Source organism: Vipera ursinii (assembly GCF_947247035.1).
Source record: "Vipera ursinii genome assembly, chromosome: 1".
Taxonomy (NCBI): domain Eukaryota; kingdom Metazoa; phylum Chordata; class Lepidosauria; order Squamata; family Viperidae; genus Vipera; species Vipera ursinii.
Window position 1 is genome coordinate 239,947,363 of NC_139512.1, and position 24,517 is coordinate 239,971,879.

Genomic DNA, 24,517 nt, shown 5'->3' on the forward strand with positions numbered 1-24,517 from the left:
TAAAATTCTGGATATTTATCTAACAAATATTTTTAAAACCTTTGTATTTCTAAAAAATATTTTTAAAACCTTTGTATTGCAAATGCAAGCAAATTATTTGGTTTTACATTTAGGCAGGCTTCTTCTGTTTAATTGAAAACTCTCATTCTTTTCTGATAACTGTAAATGTTGGGAACTGAACATTATATTAGAGTACTCGGTAATATATCTTGTTCATGAAGTGAACTAATAGAAATTAAGGAATTCTGATATATAAATGTAAAACCTTAGATGCAGTTATAATAACAAAGATAGGATGCATTATTCAATAAAGTGTAGGACGCTGGGCTTGGCAGTTAATGAACCCCTTGTAAAATGGTTTGTGTCACCAAACAAAAGACTAACCTCTCCCAACCCCTGGAGGGGAAAAATAGAAAGGAATGTGACTTGTTCTTCAATGTTGCTTTTTAGTTTTATTACAAGTTGCAATACAGGAGATTTGAACAAACCAACAGGTTGAGTCAGGAAAGTTTTTAAAAAGTAAAACAAAGGAACTGGTTTCTATATTCTAAGGAATATAGATGTTTGGTTAATGTTTCACTGGTGGTAAATCGAGCAAATTTCATGGAAGAGATTATGTTACCAGCCATTGTTAGGGCATGTTTTGCACTGATTATTGATAAAAGGGCTAGGCACACAGCACTTTCTTCCCTGGTCTAGAAAAACAAGTGAAGCTTTTAGGTTGTGGTAATACAGTAGTTCTATAATGCTTTTGTCTTAGCTTAGGCAAAGCAAGGAGAATTCCAAATGAACTGTCAGAATGTCAGAGTTAGGCTGTATTGTCATCTCATCTGAGGTGATCAACTAAGATTCATTCATTCATTCATTTAAAACAGGGGTGTCAAACTCAATTTCATTGAGGGCCGCATCAGCATTGCGGTTGCCCTCAGGGGGCCGGGTGGGTGTGGCCTGGGTGGGCGTGGCCTACTGGGTGGGCGTGGCCAGCTCTACATCGTTCGCATCAAGGGTGCCTATGGGGGCCTGGGCAGGAGTGGGACAGATCTGAGGGTCTCTGGCAGAAGGGGGGTCTCTGGGCCGGGGCCAAGGCAGTGGGGGCCGTTCCCTCACTGTTTCCAGGATGGCTTTGCGGGCCGCATGAAACCACTTCACGGGCCGGATCCGGCCCCCGGGCCTTGTGTTTGACATGTCTGATTTAAAACATTTACATACCCACCCATCTTTCAACTCTGGCTAACTATATATATGTTTTTAATTAAAACGTCTAATATGTATATCTGCTGCCAAAGGAGTGATGAAGGGAGTGTGTACATTAGTATTGCTATTGCACTGATGTTTTGACATTTTGTAAAGACCAGTATGCCTCCCACAAAAGCCTGCTTTTCTGATGCTAGTATTTTTTTTTTTAAGTCATTACTCCTTTGATAAACATTGCTGGATTTATTTTTAAGATCAAATATTTTCAGTTATTACTGATAACTATATTTCATAAGTCTGTTCCCAGTTTGCGGTTGTGATGGAATATGTAAAGGTAAAGCTCTTAAGGCTGAATTAATGAAATAGTGATTTTCAAACAAAATAAAATGTGCCGAGTCTCACATAGCAATAGGTAAAACCTTCCTTATTCTAAAGTGCAAAATAGGGTAACTCTTGCTTTTGTTTTTTGGGACAGATTTAATCAGAGAAACAGATTTAATCAGAGAAACGTCCTAGCAATGGAGATTCAGAATAGCCAATTTTATATGTAATATTTAACAGTAATTAGAATAAATATACATGTTTAGCTTTGTTAATACTAGATTTCCTTCCTTCCTGATTCAGTAGTGTTGACCTCTGGTGACTGCCTTGGCAAGTCCCAGACGTTTTCTTGGCAAGAGTGTAGAGATGGTGTGCAGTTGCTTCTTTCTTAGGGCTGAGAGAGAATGACTGGCCCAAAGTCACTCTGCTGGCTTTGTGCCTAAGGCATGAATAGAACTCATGGTCTGGTTCCTTAACCACTACCAAACTGGCTCTACTGCTTTTTCATATTCACAGTAGAATTATATTGGTCCATGAGAACCCTTGTTTGAATTGATGTTCATGTTTTCTCAAAAAAGCTCTTTTCATCTTCATGCTCTTTTTTTCATTAAGAAATGAACCACCATTTGCTGTAACTGTTGTGGAAAGTGTGGTAACCAAAATTTACTACATGCAACCAAGATTAGCAAACTAGGAGTCTAAAATTATAATTTTCGATTGACTGATACATTCTGCCTATAACTGAACTACTTTAAATCTAGGCCAATATTAAGTAGTTTGGTGTTTCTATATTACTGTACTAAATCCCATATAGTTACAGTGTACATGACATGTACTGTATCAGTAATCCTGGCTACCAAGACATATGTTTCCTCTCAAAATATTGGGAAATCATATCGCCCGCTTTCAGCAATTATGATTAGAGGAGGCTCCAGTGACTTCTGAAAAGAGACTGAGGGCTTCAATTTACCTGCCTCGGTCTTTCATAGGACGGAAAGCCTTTTATGCGTTTAGAAAAGATGGACAACGCAAAACATGGCAACACAATATAAATATGACTGTGAAACAGCCAGGCATTGAGGATTTATATCTAGCGATTTACAGCATTTTGACTAGGGAATGGAGTTATTGCTACAGTAAGTGTGATTGCCTATTCCATCAAGAATGGGCCAATATTGGAATCTGAGTCTGATTTAGAGTGACAGAAACAGAGCAAGATGTACACCCATGTTATTAAATTAAAAGGCAATATTACGCCACAAACATAGGGAAGTAAAGATGCTTCAGAAAGCAGAAACAGCCAGCCTACTGAGGTGGATGGATGTAAATAAGATTGAAACTAAATTGAGTTACATTTGCAGCTTCATTCTGAGCTCCTGTCTAGATTCCTAGGCTACCTGAACGCAGAAGAGTTCAAATACTGTCTTTTTCAGTTCATTATGACAATATGCTACACTGAATTTTTCAGCTGTATCAGTATCACAACAGTACTGTATTCTTAATAATTAAAGTGTTTCCATTCATTTTGTGAAGCATCACTTATTTTTATTCTTTTACCAAATTGAATATTTAGCACACACTGAATAAAGTTTTGATTTTGTTATTTGACCATAACATCTAGAAAAATCTAACTTTCTTACTATATTACACAGTTGGAATGCCACTGGAATTTTCTTTACAGAAAAAAATTGGAATTATTCAGTATAGCATTTCAAATGACAGACAAAAACCTAGGAATTCATTAAAATGTATAACTTACCTTCTTTATATAAAAGTGTTCAATCACTGTTATCTATAATAAGAATCATACCAGAGAGTCATATGGTTACATATATGTCACCATACATCTATCTTGTATTTGTTTCTGTTATATAATCACTGAGAGATGGAAGAACAACTTCTGTAATACATGCTTTTGTCAATGACAGTTATTCCATTTCTTAAAGATAATATTTAGAAGTTGGAAAATAGGCTTGTTACTATGTTTGTCAATTGCATTGGATTACAAGAACTATCACCTGCACCTAAAATAAGAAAGGTTGTATTTGGATATTACCTTTGAACATGAAATATCTATGTAACAATCAGTCCATTGGTAGTTATATGAGTTTAAGAATCTCTAAATCAGGAACCATTGCCATATAGAATGGTAGTTAATTCTAGATTTACCTATTGTTTGAATACCGTATTTTCCGGCGTATAAGACGACTTTTTAACGCATGAAAATCTTCTCAAAAGTTGGGGGTCGTCTTATACGCCCAGTCGCCTTATACGCCGGAAAATAGTAAATCCTCGGGAGCAGAGACGTTAGTGGAAACGGACAAATCCAGCGCTCGAGAATGGCGAAAGACGGCCTCCTCATAAATAAACCAACCAGCCCAACCGAGGCTGAGGCTCCAGCTTACTGGCGTCCTAGGGCAGCAGACCCTCTTTTTTTGGGGAAAGGAGTGGGAGTCAAGCGCGTGCCGAGCCACCAGCGCTCGGCGAGCACGAGAGCTCAAGGGAGCGCGGGAAGCCAGGCGGAGGCCGACCTGACATGTTCGTGCGGAGCTGAGCTTCACCTGACCCTGGGAGTTCGACTTCAGGGCGTGGTGCCGTGGCCAGACCTACAGCAACACCCACCCGGGAAGGCGCAGCTCGGGAATTGCGACAGGCAGACCGCAGCGGAAAGCTGGCGCTGGGGCTTCAGCAACCCAGGGTCGCCCCTCCGCCCTGAAGTAGAAGGCGGCCTTTTGAAAAATAAATATTATAATATGTGCGGGGTTTTTCCCCTTTATTTCTTTTTCCCCTTTCTGTATACTCCAGCGATAACTTGTGCAAGTGAAAGGAGGAAAAACCCCGCGTTTGCATTTTCTTGGAAAACTTTAGAAAAGCACAGCAAAATGCAGGGGAGGGTAAACGGGCTTCTCGATCTCAGTGCCACGCAGGGCTCCTTCTGGTGGCACAGGGCTGAGCCCGTTTCTTTCACAACCACCCCCGCCCTCTGCCGCCCTTTTCATTAACTAACCTACGGAAAGAACCGCCTTCTTTCAGACCTGGTGCCTTCCCGAAGTGTTGGGCCACAATGCTCGTCGCTCCTGGCCGAAACAGCCAGCGTGTGTGGCTGAAGTAGAAGGGGGCGCCAACGCGAGAGGAGACGAGGTTTAGGCGAGGCAGAGCAAAGCTGATCTCGAGACCAAAAGCTCTTGATAAACCTTCACCTAATTGAGAAGCAGCCCTGACTTCCTACTTACCCGTATTTTCCGGCATATAAGACTTTAACCCATGAAAATCATCTCAAAAGTTGGGGGTCGTCTTATACACCCAGTCGTCTTATACGCCAGAAAATACGGTAGTTTTTTAATATTCAATCATAATCCAAATTATTAATATATTAATTTCAAGTGAGGGGAGGTTTGTTTTATAGATTAGATGCAGTAATTAGATGTATCAGCTTTATCTCTGAGAAATAAACATGCAAGAATCAGGATGAGGAAATGGTTCATTTTGATATTAGCAGTTCACTTTATTTTTTTCAACAATTCAGCAATTTTAATATAGTTGTAGAAAAACGTTACCAGTTTCCTCGAAGCATTATAGATCCTTTTTGCCACTCATGATATTGCATAGTGGCAATGATGTCTTTTTTCCTTCATATCATCAGGGCAGAGAAATCTTGAAAACCTATATCAGTCTAAACCTATGTGGTCTAAAAGAGAAATGTCTTAACTAGATGTGCCCAATTCCATAGGTTTGAGAACCACATTCCAGAAACAAAAGTTATCTGGGGGGTGTTTGAAGGTAAAATTGATGGCTTAAGCTTCTGCAAGAGTTATTGGACCAAGAATGTCATTTTTAGTTCTCAGAAAGCTCCAAAAATGTTTCCCTAGCCTACAATTTATTTGTACCTGCTCCAGGAGACATTAGTTTAAAAAGAGAATCCTTTTTTTTATTAAAAAGTTTTACAAAAACAAAATTTTACAATATATCCCCAAATCCCTCCCACCCCAAACCCACCCACTTCCCTCCCCCCCACTTCCCAGAGCTAAGTACAGGATTATAGTTACAATAATCATATTCTAAATAAAAATTATGCATAATATACAATTAACCAAATTCATAATGTGCTTTAACTCCCCTTTAACATAACTACAAACAAAGTACCAATAACAATATCCCACTAAAATCTACTCATAAGCTAAATGGAACTTTTTAGTCCCATATTTGTTCTGAATATAATTTATCCATCTCCTCCAAACTGGTATATCTTTCCTGTGAATGATCTTTCAAATAAGCAGAAATCTTAGACATTTCTGCAAGATTCGAAACTTTAAACACCCATTCTTCTATAGTGGGCAGACTATCCTTCTTCCAATATAGTCCCACCAGTAACCGTGCTGCTGTTATTATGTTCAACATCAAGTTAGTTTCTTTAACATCACAATCCACAACAATACCCAATAAAAACAATTGCGGAGAAAACTTTATCTTTCTCTTAAAAATCTTTTGAATGTTCCACCAAATTTTGATCCAAAAAGCTTTTATATTTCTACAAGTCCACCACATGTGAAAATAGGTAGCTTCTAAACTACCATATCTTCAACATTTAGACTGTAAATTAGGATACATGTTGGACAACTTCTTGGGATCCAGATGCCATCTATAAAACATTTTATAAAAATTTTCTCTTAAATTTTGAGCCTGAGTAAATTTAACATTTCTAACCCAAATTATCTCCCAGGTGTCCAACGAAATTGGTTCCTGAATATTTTGTGACCACTTTATCATACAGTCTTTAACCAGTTCCGTTTCCGAATCCAATTCAATTAAAGCATTATATATCCTCTTTATATGTGCACAATTTAAATCTCTAATTTGTTTTACTAAATTTTGATCTGTAATTGTGATGCCAACCTTTTGATCTGACTTCCACCTAACTTTCAATTGGGTATATTGAAACCAAGAGTAACTTATGTTTTCTTGTCTTAACTCCTCTAATGATTTAAGTTGCCAATCAGTCCCTTGCAATCTAAGTAGTTCCTTATAAGAAACCATGTCCATACTCACTCCCATAGATACGCCCTCTATCGCATGTCCAGGAATTCCCCAAATCGGTATTTTATAATTTAACTTATAATAATACTTTTTCCAGACACGCAATAAAGCACTTCTAAGAATATGGGACGCGGTGGCTCAGTGGGTTAAGACGCTGAGCTTGTCGATCAGAAGGTCGGCAGTTTGGCGGATCGAATCCCGAGTGCCGCGTAACAGAGCGCCTGTTACTCGTCCCAGCTTCTGCCAACCTAGCAGTTTGAAAGCACATAAAAAATGCAAGTAGAAAAATAGGGACCACTCCGGTGGGAAGGTAACAGCGTTCCATGCGCCTTTGGCATCTAGTCATGCCGGCCACATGACCACGGAGACGTCCTCGGACAAGCGCTGGCTCTTCGGCTTTGAAACGGAGATGAGCACCGGCCCCTAGAGTCGGAAACGACTAGCACGCATGTGCGGGGGAACCTTTACCTTTTACCTTAAGAATATGGGATTTAAAAGCCCTGTCCACCTTCTTATCGTAAAGCAAATATGCATGCCATCCATATACCAAATCCCATCCCTCAAGATGAAGTATTCTCTTGTTAGTTAAATTAAGCCAATCACTAACCCACGTCAAGGCAACCGCATCATAATACAATTTCAAATTCGGCGCCTTGAGTCCCCCTCTTTCCCTAACATCTTGTAAAATCTTAAATTTAACTCTTGGTTTTTTCCCCGCCCAAATAAATTTGTTAATACCCTTCTGCCATTGATCAAGGTTGGCATCCTTTTTCAATATAGGTATTATTTGAAACAAAAAGAGAAACTTTGGTAGAACATTCATTTTAACAACTGCAATTCTTCCCAGTAATGATAATTGTAATTTTTTCCAATTATTTAAGTCCCTTTGTATCTTTGACCATAGTGTTTCATAATTATTCTTATACAATTTTACATTTGAGGCTGCAATATATACTCCTAAATATTTAACCTTCTTCACTATTTCAAAACCTGTTAATTTAGATAACATATCCCTTTCACTCATAGATAAGTTCTTAGATAATATCTTAGTCTTATTACTATTCACCTTAAACCCAGAAACCTTACCATACTGAGTTATAATTTCCATCAAATCTATAACCGACTGTAACGGTTGGGATACTGTCACAACCAAGTCATCAGCAAAAGCTCTCAATCTATAATCATTCTGTTTTATTTTAATTCCCTTTATCATAGAGGACTCTCGAATTTTGATTAATAAAATCTCTAATGTTAAAACAAACAATAATGGTGATAAGGGGCAACCCTGTCTTGTACCTTTTTCAATTTTAAAGGTCTCTGTTAATCCCCCGTTAACTATAATTTGTGCAGTTTGTTGTTGATATATAACTTTAATAGCATGTAGAAAACCTTCTCCAAAATTCATCTCCTCAACAACTCTTAATAAAAATTGCCAATTCAATTGGTCAAAGGCTTTCTCTGCATCCAAAAATATCAATGCTGCGGGGACTTGGTTGTTCTTATCCAAGTATTCAAGCAGGTTAACAATTTGTCTTACATTATATTTCATATACCTCCCAGATATAAATCCCGATTGATCACTATGAATCATTTGTTTCAAAACTTGCATTAATCTATTGGCCAATACTTTAGCAAAAATCTTATAATCTGTATTTAAAAGCGATATAGGTCTATAATTTTTAGGTTGAGTAAGGTCTTGATCCTCCTTTGGAATCAACGATACAAAAGCTGTCCTCCATGATGGAGGAACTACACCTCCAGTCTGAATTTCATTAAACAAAATCTTTAAGGGTTCAATCATTTCAGGCAACAACTTTTTATAGTAAATTGCTGTTAATCCATCCGTTCCCAGAGCCTTGCCCAATTTCAACTGTTTAATAACTAAAGAAATTTCTTCTGATGTAATTGGGCAGTTCATCTCAAGTTGTTGTTCTTGTGAAAGTCTTGGAAAATGAGCTCCCTGTAAATACTTGTCTATATCTAAAGCTTGTATATTTTCTTTAGAATATAATTTCGAGTAAAAATCTAAAAAACTCCTCTTAATCAAATTTTGTTGGTAGACTTCTTTGCCTTTATATTCTATTTTATCTATAGTACATGATTTCTGTTTTTTCCTTAATTGATAAGCCAACCATCTACCAGGCTTATTGGTGTTGCAAAAAGTATTGTGTTTGGCATAGCGCAAATTAGTTGCTACTTGATCAGCCAGTAGCATATTAAATTGTTCTTTCAATAAATGTATTGAGATCCTTAAGTTATTATCCAATGGATTCAAAATGAGCTTTTTCTCCTTAATTTTAATCTCTTCCTCAATATCTAAATGTTTTTGCATTTGCTTACGCCTATAAGCATTATTCATATAAATCAAAACCCCTCTCATATAGGCTTTACTAGCATCCCAAACCATTTCCATCGAGGTACCTTTTTGCATATTTGTGACAAAAAATTCTTTCATATGTTCTCTACATTTCTGCAAAAACAAGTCATTTGTAAATAAATTCTCATTCAGCCTCCAGGATCTCCTACTAGCGTCTTCAGCGAAGAACTCCAACCAAACAGGACTGTGGTCAGACATTGTCCTAGGAAAAATCTTAACGTTCTTAACCGAAGAAGAAAGATCAGTAGTAATCAAAATAAAGTCAATCCTGGAGAAAGATTTATGTCTATCCGAAAAAAAAGTAAAATCTCTGTCTCTCATATTCCTTTCCCGCCATACATCTCTTAATTCCAGATCTTCCTTCAAATCAAAAAAAGCTGTAGGCAATTTTGAATTAAAAAATTTTTTAGAAGATCCCTTCTTGTCTTCAGATGGCACCAAAACCCCATTCCAGTCCCCCATCATGATAACAGATTTGTAATCCAGTTTAATTAGTCTCTGATGTAAAAATTTAAAAAATTTTTTGCTGTTGTTGATTTGGAGCATATAATCCAATAAGAAGAACTTTCTTTCCTTGTAATATTAATTCAATACTAACATATCTTCCTTGTTTATCCGATTCAATCAATCTTGCCGAGAAGTCTTTTCTTAAGTAAATAACCACTCCAGCCTTCTTGTCCGGAGCAAACGATGCAAAATGTGTTCCCAATCGGGAATTAATCAGATATTTTTGATCTTTTAATGCAATATGTGTCTCTTGTAAGCAAACAATGTCATTTTTATGTTGTTTCAGATAAAAAAATACTTTCTTTCTTTTCTGTGATGAATTTAACCCATTAACATTCCATGTCAGGAACTTCACCATCTCTAGTGACCATGAGCCTTTGGAACAAGGCCTGAAGATCAGCTGTTGCTCTCTTAGGACGTGCTCCTCCCACAGGCTCTGAAACAGCCGCATCTTGCGTAGCTGGACCAGTTACAGGCTTTTGTTTTTGCTCTTTTTCCGTACGCTTATATGCAGCTCTTGTCATCCTCTGTTCTTTTGGATCTTCCTTTGATGCCAAACTCTGCTCCATGGCCTCTGCCTTCTGCATCTCCTCGAGAGGCAATGACATTGCCCCTTCACTCAATTGTTTATCATCTTGTCTTGCTTCTGTTCTTTTAATTCGGGGAGACGGTGGTAAACCTGCTTTCAGGACCTTGGTGTAGAAATCTTTTGCTTTTAAAATTGTATCCAATCTGTATCTGGTCCCTGCATAATTTACCACAATTCCAATAGGTATTTCCCATCTGAACTGGATTTGTCGCTTCTTAAGCTCATCAGACAAAAAGGCAAAGTCTTTCCTCTTTCTAAGAATTTTTGAAGGTATCTCCTTTAAAATCATAATATCTTGGCCTGCAATCTGAAATTTTTCCCGATAAAAAGCCTGGATAATAGAATTTCTGGTTGATCTCCTGGAAAAATAAATCACTACGTCTCTAGGTAGACTTTTTTGCCTAGCAATCCAGGAGTTAACCCTAAATGTCTTATCCATTTCCTTAAGTAGTTCTTCAGGTTCACATTTCAAAACAGGAGCCACTGCTCGTGCTATTTCCCATTCCAAATCTTCTTTAGGATTCTCTTTGATGCCTCTGATACGCAAAGCAAACTCCATGTTCTTGTATTCTGATATAGTAACCTCGTCTTCTGTTCTGTCAATCTTGGCCTCTGCTCTATCAATCTTCTGTTCAGCATCAATAATTTTATTTTCCAAATTCTCTACATACTCCATAACTGAGTCCACATGAACATCCAGGCGTTCTATATGTGCAGCCAAACCCTGGAGTGCAAGCACTATATCTTCCCTAATCTGGTTGTTTTGATTAACAAATTCTTCCCTTGTTTTCTGTATTTCTTGCTGCAAAACTTGTGTAGACTGCATCACAACTTGCTGAATGTCTGTCAGTGTAAATGCAGGAGGTGGGGGAGAGGGTGGTTGTACTGTAGGTTTCATCGAAGCCTGCCCTGCAGCTTGTGGTATAGGTGAGGAAATAACATTCTTATAAAGTGGAGGCCCTCCCCCACGTCTCGCAGCCATCTCTTAAGTTTCGATTTCCTCTTTCACCCAGCAGAATCAAAGTTCAGGGGGGAAAAGGGAAGAAAAAATAACAATTCTCTCAAAGTTCTTAACCTTCAATAAGAAAAAAAGGGAACAGGCTTTCAAATAAGCAAAATCCGATACTGGATAAAGTCAGTTGCAAATTGTGTCTCTTGCTTTGTAGCAAAATATAACAATTTTCAAACACAGTCACTTCACAGGAGAGAAACATTCCAGCACCATTTTTACTCCATTTCAAACTTGAAACTTGAAGAAGATAATGAAACTGAGTTAAAGTTAAAATCCAATTTGAAAGTTCAGATCTTCCTGCTTTGCTCTGCCTGCTTTTCAAAGGAACAAAATACTCACAATCCCCTCTAAGCAGCAGGTGCAGTTGTCGCGTCTTGTTCCACTCCTTTTGGAGCGAAGACGTCCTGAGAGCAGAGAAAGCCTGGGCTCCGAGGGGGCTCACCCTGTTATCCCCCAAACTACTTGGGAGAATCGCAAGTAGAGCTCTACCTCTACCCAGGCAAGCTCGCCTCTCCCTCTTCTCCCGAGGGAGAAGCTCCAGCGCCACGGAACAGCTGATTTTTGCTGCCTCCGGGCGTTTTGACGCTTCCCAGGATCAGGCGGCTTCAGAACGCCTCCATTCGGTGCGGCAGCGCTACCGGAAGCCAAAAAGAGAATCATTTTTGACTTATGGATTGATGTAACAAGTTTTTTTCATTGTGATACAGTTAAACCTTAGGGCTCCTCATGTCCCTATAAATGCAACATGGCCATACCCCAGTAACCAATTTTTTAAATATCTCGTATTTATAACATTTATCAGTTTCATCTCCAGTTGAGAATTGAGGTAGATTAAAGTTGTCTTTAGCTGTTCCGGTTTAAAGTTGACCTTCCTTCTTTCTTGGTACATTTTTTCCATGGATGCAATGAAGCATGCATTGAACAATATGGTTGTAGCCATTATAACATCCCCACAGGCATTCGATTGTTTTTTGGGTGCCTGGTAATTGGCTTGCAATTACGACAATTACAGTTATGTAATTGTTTCTGATCTTCCCTGCTGGCTTCCTGCAAGTCGCTCCTGTTCCCGCCACTCTTCTGCTCACTCGCACACCTGCTTGCACTCCAATGCACCCGCATGTAGTACCTGCCCTCCCACCCATGTTCCTGAGTGCCTGCCCATGACACCCACCCATAGTTCTCATCTTGCCGGCCTGCTTGCCTGAAAGTCCTGCGTGAAGTCCTCAGGTAACCGGCGTGGTCCTGGGTTATGACGGCATCTGGGACTGCCATCACTGAGCAATGTAGTTACATGACAATGATCACATAGTTTAGCAATGAAAATTGCAATCCCAGTTACCATTGTAATCCAAAGACTACATCTGCACGCTTGAACAAAGTCTAGGCACCTGGCTTCTGTAGGATCATCTCTTCATGAAATCCATGATGCTTTCTGGAGCATTTGTTACTCAGGGTTGAGTGTTATTTTAGAAAAGCATTGGAACTATGTTTGAAAACAAGATAAGCTGTCTTTAGAGAATAATAGTGCTATGCTTTACTAATTTAAGCCAGAAAGGAATGCTTTATGTTGCTTTTATTTCTTTAGAAGGAGACATTTTACCCATTTAGAAGGGGACAAATTTACCCATTTTAATGGTGGTACAGTCCTTCACTACTCATTGCTGCCCAACCATTGACACTAAATAGTAACCAAGAACAAAGTTTGCTTATTGCTGATCATTCCCTTCTTCTACATCCTGTGCCCTTCCTCCACCTCTCTCATAATTCCCATCTTGGATAACTATTTATTGGTGGGAAATAACTCTTACAATCTGTACAGCCAGTCAGCCAAATTATTTTTGGAAATGGTTTTAACTCCTTTTCAAAGGACTGCTAGATCTGTGTTTACTAAAGCTCAAGTATTCAATGTGCTTGCTTTCCTACCCGAAACTTGTATTGATAATGGATATGTCCTTTCCAAGTTGATTGAACCTAAAAAAAATAATCCATTTCTTTTGTGGAATAATCTCTTGAACTTTGTGGGTCTTAAATCATGATTTACACATATCTGACTGCTAAAAAGTTACCAATAGTGTGCAATTCAAAGTTGGTTTGTTGTTTTACGTGGTCTGTTTTATTTTTTGCATTTATATTGTTCTGCTTTGAGGAATTAAGGCTTTGAATTCTTCTAGTTTTGGGCTACAGACAAGAATGTACATTTTTAGTTTTTTTTTATAGGTGCACGATGCTTTGCTTCACACATTCTTTTTTTTATTGAAAAGTTTTACAATACATTTTATCTTTAGCAAAACAAAACCCCTCCCAACCCCCTCCCCTCCCACCCTCTTCCCACTCCCCAACGCTCCCCAACCCCTCCCTCCCTTTCCCCTCCTCCCCCCACTTCCCAGAGCTGAGTACAGATGCTTTGCTTCACACATTCTTAATGCTAAATCTGGGTCATTACCAAGGTGTAAAATTAGTTTTTGCAGCACTTATTTAAAAATGATACTTTGGTTGCAGATATATCTGTGGAGTTTTGAGATGTGTCTTTACTCTTTTATTGGAGCCATAGTAAAAATATTAAATGAATAAGCTGATGGCTCATCCCTTCATACAGTTTCTCTTGGAACACTTCACTTTGCTTCCTTTTCTTGCAAGGAGCAAGAAGTTTAGTAACCCTACAAGGAGCAACAAGTTTAGTAACCCTTTATTGAGGCCTGTTATTATACACTTACCAATATCAGAAAAATGTCTTGCAGTGACATATGGAATAAAGAAACATATTTGAAAACAGGGTTGCAATAAAATGTGTGAAATAATGTGAAAATATAACAAAATCCAAACAAATCATTTAGAAATTGGAAGACTAAAATAGCTACAATAATGTTAACAAGTACCAATATAATTTAAAAGTCCTGATGGTTTTGTTAGAATTAAAAAATTGTGACTAGCAATAAAAAGATTAATTTCTTTTTCTTATCGGAGTATCAATTCTTTTCTAATGTGAAGAGTTTCTCCTGAAGCTTTCTATAATCTATAATCAGATCTACTTTCTAGATATATTACCGTAATCTGATATTATTTTGAATTGAGAGAAGGGCCAAAAGAGAGAGGCCTACAGATTTTTAAATATATATTTATTAATTAAATTTATATGACTCCCATCCCACTGTTGTGGTCCTCTGGGCAGCTTACAACAAAGTATCCATTCATTCTCTACAATTTTCCTGATTCCCTGAACTATTAAAGGTTTGGGCATCTTTCAAAGCAGATTTTATACTCAGAGAAAGTGTTTCTGCCCACTGTATGCAATCCCTTCCTTTGCTCCAGAAATCACATCATACAGGATGATATTCCAAGTCCTCAGGAGTGACTTTTGTATTTATTCACTTATTAATAAAATTTATATAGCCACCCCATCTCACGAAAAGTGACTTTGGGGAAGTTGCCTGAAGATGAGTACGTGGAGGGTGCAAAAGTGATCTCCTTCCACCCTTGCTTCATAGGAGCAGATTTCCAGATTTCATGCTAGGGGTTCCAGACTGGGTGCAGTATCTACTTGTTATTATTACTCTGACCAGTTAAAAGACTTGAGTCGGTGAAATATGAATCTGTCTTTTCCAGCTAATAATTTTACATGCATTGCAAATTGATCTCTGGTGGGATCCTGCAGGAGGATGAATGCAGAGGAGCTGGAGCTGCTGGGTGATTCCAAGTACAGGCACTATGTAACAGCTGTCGACAAGGCACTGAAAAGCTTTGAGTACTCTAGTGAGTGGGCCGATTTGATTTCATCTCTTGGAAAGCTAAACAAGGTATGATGGAGATGCCCTTGGATTGAGTGGGGAAAAATATGTAGTGGAATAAAAAACTTGAAATTTGTTTTATTATTATAGGCTGTTGTTTGATGAAATGTTCTGTGTAGTTGTATATATGTTATTTTATAATTGTTATACCAGACAAAATCTGATTGTTGTTTTTATATAGTACGTATTAAAGGGAAAGTAATAGCAGAATTTATGCCTGATCTTTTGGGGGGTGACTCGTTTCCACTCAGTTGCCATAATATAATACATTCTATTCAGGAGGAGGTCTTACAGATCCTTTAATGCACTGGGCAGGGGTCCTGAGGGGTCCTGAGGGGGCAAGGAAGTTAATGAATGCACTTCTGCTAGCATGACATTACTGTAAATAAAAATCCTACCTCTGTACAGATACAGATCTTTTTTAACAGTACATAGCAACAAATAATACTTATTTTTGCACATTATTAATATGTAAATAAATATATCTAAATATGGAAGAAAGCTAAAAATGAAACCCAGTTTGCTAAATAACAGCTTTGAGCGTCTACACTCAAGAATCTGCATCATGATTTGCTTGATACCATATATTCAGATAATTTTCTTTCAGGCTTGTTAATCCGATAAGTAATTTTCTGACTAAAGCTTTTGCAATACCTTCCAAGAGATGTAAACAATGTTTCTTGTCAGGTTCTTCAAAATAATGTGAAGTACCAAGTTGTACCTAAGAAGCTGACCATAGGGAAGCGCCTTGCACAATGTCTTCACCCTGCCTTGCCTGGCGGGGTGCATCGGAAGGCCCTGGAGACGTATGAGATCGTTTTCAAAATAATTGGACCCAAGCGCCTGGCCAAAGATCTCTTCTTGTACAGGTAAGCAAAACTACACTTTGTTCTTCTTTTAGTCACATTCTCTACAATAACAGTTCATACTCCATACTGCAAAATGATATTCTCAATGTATTTGATTACGGTTCCCATTGTACTGACCTGACAGTTATACATATATCAACTAGAAACCTCCAGGTTGGAGAAAGTTCTCTCTTTCCCCCCACCTCCTTTTTTCTCTCTCCCTCTCTCTCTCTCTTCCTCCCTCCTTCAATTTACCAGACCTTGATGTAGCCAATTTGTCATGCAATGGAGCAGTTTTTCACTGTGATTCATATCAATTATATAATTACACAAAGTTACTTGCATGGAATTATCACGTTGTCATGGATTACTGCCTTGTCGTGGCGAAGGGGCTTGCGTAATTCAATGAAGCTATGAGCTATGCCGTGCAGGGCCACCCAAGATGGACAGGTCATAGCTGAGAGTTCTGACAAAACGTGATCCACTGGAGAAGGAAATGGCAACCCACTCCAGTATCTTTGCCATGAAAACCCTATGGACAGTACCAAAAGGCAAAACAATATGACGCTGGAAGATGAGCCCCTCAGGTCAGAAGGTGTCCAATATGCTACTGGGGAAGAGCAGAGGCCTAGTACTAGTAGCGCCAGAAAGAACGAAGCGACTGGGCCAAAGCCGAAAGGACGCTCAGCTGTGGATATGTCTGGTGGTGAAAGGAAAGTCCGATGCTGTAAAGATTTTTTCTCCATAGGAACCTGGAATGTAAGATCCATGAATCAAGGAAAGCTGGACGTGGTCAAACAAGAGATGACAAGACTGAACATCGACATCTTAGGTATCAGCGAACTAAAATGGACAGGAATGGGTGAATTTAATTCAGATGACCATCAGGTATACTACTGCGGGCAAGAATCCCTCAGAAGAAATGGAGTAGCCTTCATAGTCAATAAAAGAGTAGGAAAATCAATACTGGGATACAATCCTCAAAATGACAGAATGATCTCAGTTCGAATCCAAGGCAAACCATTCAATATCACAGTAGTCCAAGTCTATGCCCCAACCACCAGTGCTGAAGAGGATGAAATTGACCGGTTCTATGAAGCCCTACAGCACCTTATAGAAGTAACACCAAAAAATGATGTCCTTATCATCATGGGGGATTGGAATGCTAAAGTAGGAAGCCAAAAGATAACTGGAATAACAGGCAAGTTTGGCCTTGGAGTACAAAATGAAGCAGGGCACAGGCTGATAGAATTTTGTCAAGAGAATACGATGGTCATAGCAAACACTCTTTTCCAACAACCCAAGAGACGGCTCTACACATGGACATCACCAGACGGTCAACACAGAAATCAGATTGACTATATGCTCTGCAGCCAAAGATGGAGAAGCTCTATACAGTCGGTAAAAACAAGACCAGGAGCTGACTGTGGCTCAGACCATGAGCTTCTCCTTGCAAAGTTTAAGCTTAAACTGAAGAAAGTAGGGAAAAGCACTAGGCCACTCAGGTATGAATTAAATCATATCCCTGTTGAACATACAGTAGAGGTGACAAATAGATTTAAGGAATTAGATCTGATAGACAGAGTGCCTGAAGAACTATGGACAGAGGTTCGCGACATTGTACAACAGGTAGCAACCAAAACCATCCCAAAGAAAAAGAAATGCAAGAAAGCAAAATGGCTGTCTGAGGAAGCTTTGCAAATAGCTGAGGAAAGGAGGGAAGCGAAAGGCAAGGGAGAAAAACATAGATATGCCCAATTGAATGCAGAATTCCAGAGAATAGCTAGAAGAGATAAGAATGCCTTCTTAAATGAACAGTGCAAAGAAATAGAAGAAAACAATAGAATAGGGAGGACCAGAGATGTTTTCAAGAAAATTGGAGAGATGAAGGGAACGTTTAATGCAAAAATGGGCATGATAAAGGACCAAAATGGCATGGACCTAACAGAGGCAGAAGAGATTAAGAAGATGTGGCAAAATTACACAGAAGAACTATACAAGAATGAGCTTAACGTCCCAGACAATCACAACGATTGACCTCAATGATCTGACCTCGAGCCAGACATCCTAGAATGTGAGGTGAAGTGGGCCTTAGAAAAGCTGAGCAACAACAAAGCTAGTGGAGGTGACAGTATTCCAGCTGAGCTATTCAAAATCTTAAAAGACAGTGCAGTAAAAGTGCTACACTCAATTTGCCAGCAAATTTGGAAAACTCAACAGTTGGCCACAGGATTGGAAAAGATCAGTTTACATTCCAATTCCAAAGAAAGGCAGTGCCAAAGAATGTTCAAACTATTCCACCATTGCACTCATTTCTCATGCTAGTAAAGTCATGCTTAAAATCCTACAAGCTAGACTTCAGCAGTATGTGGATCGAGAACTACCAGAAGTACAGGCAGGATTTCGAAGAGGCAGAGGAACTAGAGATCAAATTGCCAACATACGCTGGATCATGGAGAAAGCTAGGGAGTTCCAGAAAAACATCTACTTCTGCTTCATTGACTATGCTAAAGCCTTTGATTGTGTGGATCATAACAAACTGTGGCAAGTTCTTAAAGAGATGGGAGTACCAGACCATCTTATTTGTCTCTTGAGAAACCTATATGCGGGTCAAGAAGCAACAGTGAGAACTGGACACGGAACCACTGATTGGTTCAAAATTGGGAAAGGAGTCCGGCAAGGCTGTATACTGTCGCCCTGCCTATTTAACTTATATGCAGAGCACATCATGAGAAAGGCAGGGCTAGATGAATCAAAAGTTGGAATTAAGATTGCCGGAAGAAATATCAACAACCTAAGATACGCAGATGATACCACTCTAATGGCAGAAAGTGAAGAAGAACTAAAGAGCCTCTTGTTGCGGGTGAAGAAGGAGAGTGCAAAACTTGGGTTGAAACTTAACATTAAGAAAACCAAGATCATGGCATCTGGCTCTCTCAATTCTTGGCAAATAGATGGGGAAGAAATGGAGGTAGTGACAGATTTTGTTTTCCTAGGCTCCAAGATCACTGCAGATGGGGACTGTAGCCAAGAAATTAAAAGACGCTTGCTCCTGGGGAGGAAAGCCATGGCAAATCTAGACAGCACACTAAAAAGCAGAGACATCACCCTGTCAACAAAAGTGCGTATAGTCAAGGCTATGGTCTTCCCAGTTGCAATGTATGGCAGTGAAAGTTGGACCATAAGAAAGGCTGAGCGCCAAAGAATTGAGGCCTTTGAACTATGGTGCTGGAGAAGACTCCTGCGAGTCCCTTGGACTGCAAGGCGATCAAACCGGTCAGTCCTAGAGGTGATCAATCCTGACTGCTCTTTAGAAGGCCAGATCCTGAAGCTAAAACTCAAATACTTTGGCCACCTAATGAGAAGGAAGGACTCACTGGAGAAGAGCCTAATGCTGGGAAAGATCGAGGGCAATAGAAGAAGGGGACGACAGAGAATGAGGTGGCTGGATGGAGTCACTGAAGCAGTAGGCGTGAGCTTAAATGGACTCCAGAAGATGGTAGAAGACAGGAAGGCATGGAGGAATGTTGTCCATGGGGTCGCGATGGGTCGGACACGACTTCGCAGCTAACAACAACAACAACACACTTTGATTTTACAGATATTTAGCAGACATCCTCTCCTTCCAATCAGTCCATTAAAATAACTTTTCAATATAGGGTATATTCATTATTTTCTGTACTGGTGACCATATTTATATAGTACTCTTAACCAGATCAGTTTAAATTGCTGCTCTCAACCAACAGATGAAATTTGGTTAATGTTAAACTTTTGGGGCTTTATATGGTATGTTATGCATCCCATTTCATTAGCTTATGATTTAATAATGATTTGTGCAAAAGGCAAAAGTATGAATTATTTCAATAACTGTGTATTCCACAAGCATAACTAATATGGCTCTAAAAGAAAACAGCCTAACAAATGATTTTATAATTAAATGATTCTACAATTTTATTAAGTGAGCTTATTCATGTTTATGATCAGTTACTATGTAGCAATTGTCTAACAGGAAAAAAAGATGGAGAGATGTTTGTAGTCTTTTCCACTGCAGTTATTATCATTTGAGTTACTCAAATGACTAAAGTTGCACTGTATGCAACTAGAAGCTCCATTTTGTGTGTGGACTGCACAGCCACAATACACATTACAGTATGTTAATGAAATGGTATACAAAGCAGTTTTGTGTTTCATAGCTGTGACACTGACCTCTGTTTTTTTGCTTGTATGTTTTTACAGTTCTGGCCTATTTCCTCTTCTTGCTAACGCTGCAATGTCTGTTAAGCCAGCATTGCTTAGCTTGTATGAAATGTATTACCTTCCTTTGGGCAAAACACTGAAACCAGGCCTGCAAGGGTTGTTAACTGGGATCCTTCCTGGTTTGGAGGAGGGGTCTGAGTATTATGAAAGGTAAGGCTGAAGAATAATGGAATGTTATTGTTACCAAAACTTATATTCTTTGTTTTAATTGGTTATAATACGAGAGTTAACTTTCTGAAGGAAAAAAAAAACACCAAATATTTTGGTGCTTAAGTCTAAAAAACTATTGGAAGTTCCAGCTTCAATATCAAACTATTTTTCTTCTTTCTTGTATTCAAATACTATTGTGATTTAACTGAGGAAACGTTGTTGTGCTTAACATTTATATGAGACACAGGTTCAGTCACAATTCATTATGACCAACCAAGCAAGAAAAGCCATCTATGTGTAGTTACTTTAGCATCCAGTCTGAATCATAATCAATCGTAGATTCTCTATATCTTTTGTTTAGAATTCTGGATTATTGTAACATTTAAATTGGTCGCAAATTTATTTCCATTAAGAAGATAGTTCTTAATCCTCTCAAATAAAATGAGTTTTGCATCTGTTTCTAAAAAGATACTGGAGAATTTAAAGGGAAGAAGTTAATATTAGCCTTACCTTCCCAATAAATTCCACCTGATAAAAGCCTTCTCTAGAAGCATCGTTGCTTGCTTTCTTTGAACCTTCCTGCACTTTTGTTTTATCCTTTATCGTTGCTTGTGTTCCAGAACTAACACTTTACTAGAGAAAGTTGCTGCAGCAGTGGACCAGTCAGCTTTCTACAGTGCACTGTGGGGCAGTCTTCTTACTAGTCCTGCAATTCGGCTGCCTGGCATTACTTACGTCCTCTCCCATCTAAACAGGAAGCTTTCTATGGAGGATCAGCTCTATATAATAGGTAGTGACATTGAATTAATGGTAAGTGTTTATGAAACCGTAGCGATAGCCCCTAGTTCTTTGCCTTCCTAATTTTTTATATAATCAGCGTATAAAGAAACACTGCCTATACATAAGTGAAAGGCCACTCTTGATTCAAACAGTTTCATAGAAGGACTTGTCACAAATAACCCCTCCTTCTGAACTCCTTCCTGCCAAATCCCCCAGTAAGTGATCATTTCCTCTTCATACGTGTCCTCCAGATTACTGGACAATTCCCAATACTAACCTCAAAATGCAAAGGGCCTATTAAGGACCTATATCATACAAATTTTGATTACTTTTTCCTTAGTTATATTTGCCTCATTATTACAAAACTGAAGAGTAAAAAATTAATAATTGTTTATTTATGGGGTGAGATTCATTATATTTTAGCTCACCTTTATACAAGGACAGGAGCACTTCCTAATTATTTTTGAATTGTGCAAACCTTATTACTTATAGTACTTTTGGTCTGAGAAGCTGATACGTCTAATAGTCCATATATTTTCCTTGCTGATGAAGTCTCTTGTTCTTTCTGAATCAGACATTTGGCGCTGAGCCAGTTCAATTTATTGATTTCTCTCTTACAAATAGCTTGTTTCCTGATTTATGTAATGCAGCTATCCTTTTCCTAAACAGCTATTGGGCATCCGTACGTAAGTTTAGATATTTAAAAGCCAAAATCCAGACTACAGAAACAGGAATGCACAATTATGTGTATCATTCCATGCATAAAGAGAAAAATGGAAGAAAAATTATCTGAATAGGGATTGCAAGTATTTAATGTTTTTGTAAAAGTGCAGTTTTTAGAATGTAATTAAATAGCATTATTAATCTGTGTTTCTTTCTAATGGCAATTTTATTTCAGGTAGAAGCAGTAAGCACTTCAGTGCAGGATTCCAGTGTCTTAGTACAGAGGAGCACGCTTGATCTCATATTATTCTGTTTTCCATTCCACATGAGTCAGGTAAAGTACTTCTGAATCTTTATTGAGTGAAGTACTGATATATTACGCACAAATAAAAAATTCCGTCTTCCTTTCTTCAAATTGTCCAAATCTATGTAATATTCTAGCGTTAAACAGTAACTCTTCAGTTGCTAGACTTCTATCTACTGTATTCAAAGCTTCCTTTCAAAATTCTATAGATGCACAGTGTAGTGGAAATTAAAGAGTCCATTCTTGTTCTGATAGCAACCCATCATATCTTAAAGAACACAGCTCTCAAAAAATTCCTGTGCTTTGGGAGTGGCATTCCAGAGCCATGTTATTTCATGGAAAAGTGTGACCCTACTTCAGCCATCCTGCTTCTTAGTCACATTTCTGTTATAAAAATGACACTACAAATTCTTCAAAATTGATGCTTCGTAATGTACAGGAAGACATGGGAAATGCCTCTTACCAGTAAAGCAGATGAATCTTTTTCTAGGTTGCTGTGGCTGCTTCAGTAATCACTTACCGTATATAACTGAGCATATTCGACCACTTTACATTTTACAGCATGTTGTTTAATTTCATATCCCAAAATTTACTGGTGAAAACTGCTTTAGGTATTTTGAATCAGCCTCTGTGCTTAGACTATATAAACTTGACCATTCAAATTTGCTTTAAGCAAATTTGGGGTAAGAAGAAAAAATACATCTTTTCTCATGCTAATTATTTTTAAGCCTTATACTTGGGCGCTGTGATATGTTCACCTATATTTTGTTACTAAAGCTAATAAAGATGCATTCATATTTCAGTCACAGCCCATATAAATTTCTACTGGTGCTTGAAAGTGAAGTAGATAATCATTTTTCCATTGTATAATAAAGGTTTTGAATGTGATACTTGTTTAAATGTGACATTCCCAATTTTAGGCAACACGCCCAGACATGATCCGAATTCTTTCAGCATCTCTTCATGTAGTGCTGCGCAGAGACATGTCACTCAATAGAAGGCTTTATGCCTGGCTTCTAGGTAGGTGTAGATTTTGTATATTTATTTATATGCATATATCATATTTATTTGAAATGTGTAATCTGCTTTTCAATGTGCAAAACTCTCTAAACAATAGTATATGATTTTAATGAGAAATCAAAGAATATTATTTAACATATGAACACTAATGCAAAATTGAATCAATGAGAGCTAGTTTGGTATACTGGTTAAATAAAAGATTATGAGCTATAGTCCTGCCTTAGGGACAAAGCCAGTCACTCTGTCTTAGACCTAAGAAAAAAGAGATGATAAGCCACTTCCAAAATCTTTGCCAAAAAAAACCATATAGACTTGACTGGGAAGTCTCCATCAGTCAAAAATGGACTCAAGAACAGGCATATGTGCACTTACACACAAACACATTCAACAGTTTTTGTTACTAACAGAAAATGTAATAAGCTACGTAAGTTCTAATCATCTTATTGTTGGGAGATTGCCACCGTAACTGTTTGCAATTGGAGCTATGTATTCTGCAAATTTTCTGTTTTCTTTAATTATTTTCAAAATCAAAAAATAGTTTAGAGAATGCATTTAAAGTTTTCATTAAAAATCATCATTAACATGTCGGTCCTCTCGCCTCTCCTGTTCAACATCTACATGAAACCGCTGGGTGAGATCATTCGCAGTTTTGGAGTAGGGTACCATCAGTATGCTGATGACACCCAGCTTTTTATCTCAACTCCTAACAATATCAGTGATGCCCTAGACGTGATGTCCCGCTGCCTGAAAGCGGTCCGGGAATGGATGGGGAGAAACAGGCTTCAACTGAACCCGGACAAGACTGAATGGCTGTACGTACCGGCAAGCCAGGAGATTCAGAACGTCCCACTGCTTAACATTGGGGACAAGTTACTTCCCCCTGCTGATAGGGCCCGCAACCTGGGTGTCCTCCTAGACTCGCAGCTCTCCCTGGAAGACCACATTGGAGCTGTGACCAAGGGGGCCTTCTCCCGGGTTCGACTAGTTCGCCAACTACGGCCTTATCTGGACCTGGATTCCTTACGTACAGTCACCCATGCCCTTGTGACATCTCGCCTAGACTATTGTAACGCTCTCTACATGGGGCTGCCCTTGAGATCCACTCGGAAGCTTCAACTGGTGCAAAGTGCGGCGGCACGGACACTCTTGGGAGCCTCCCGATACTCCCATATCACACCTCTCCTCCGTGCGCTGCACTGGCTTCCGGTTGCCTTCCGTGTGAAGTTCAAGGTGCTAAGAATGACATTCAAAGCCCTACATGGCATGGGTCCGGACTACCTACGGGAGCACCTTCTGCCGATGTCAGCACCCCACCGTCCTGTGCGCTCCCACAGAGAGGGCCTCCTCAGGGTGCCACCGCTCAAGGAATGTCGGCTGGTGGCCCCCAGGGGGAGGGCATTCTCAGTGGGTGCGCCAGCCCTCTGGAACACCTTACCTACCGAAATCCGGATGGCCCCTGACCTCCGTACCTTCCGTCGCGACTTAAAAACTTTTTTGTTCCAGCAGGCTGGCCTGGCATGATAGCGTTAATTGGGGTCCCAGTTTGTGTTCATTAGTGTTTCTTATTATTTTATTGTTCGGTCTGTATACCTTCCTTCCTCTGTACACCGCCCCGAGTCCCTCGGGAGAAGGGCGGTTTATAAAAACTAATAAATAAATAAATAAATAAATAAACA

The 24,517-nt window shown here is 38.9% G+C and overlaps 1 protein-coding gene across 1 annotated transcript in view; it reads left to right on the top strand.

Annotated features, from left to right (window-relative positions):
- DOP1A (DOP1 leucine zipper like protein A) overlaps positions 1-24,517 on the top strand; it is an 83,785-nt gene that overhangs the window by 3,268 nt on the left and 56,000 nt on the right. Inside the window, exons 2-7 of the mRNA XM_083376949.1 lie at positions 14,638-14,828; positions 15,507-15,688; positions 19,904-20,074; positions 20,695-20,884; positions 21,753-21,851; positions 22,742-22,841. Of these exons, the coding sequence (XP_083233075.1) occupies positions 14,691-14,828; positions 15,507-15,688; positions 19,904-20,074; positions 20,695-20,884; positions 21,753-21,851; positions 22,742-22,841 (880 nt within the window). The 5' untranslated portion in view covers positions 14,638-14,690. The remainder of the gene's footprint in view (positions 1-14,637; positions 14,829-15,506; positions 15,689-19,903; positions 20,075-20,694; positions 20,885-21,752; positions 21,852-22,741; positions 22,842-24,517) is intronic.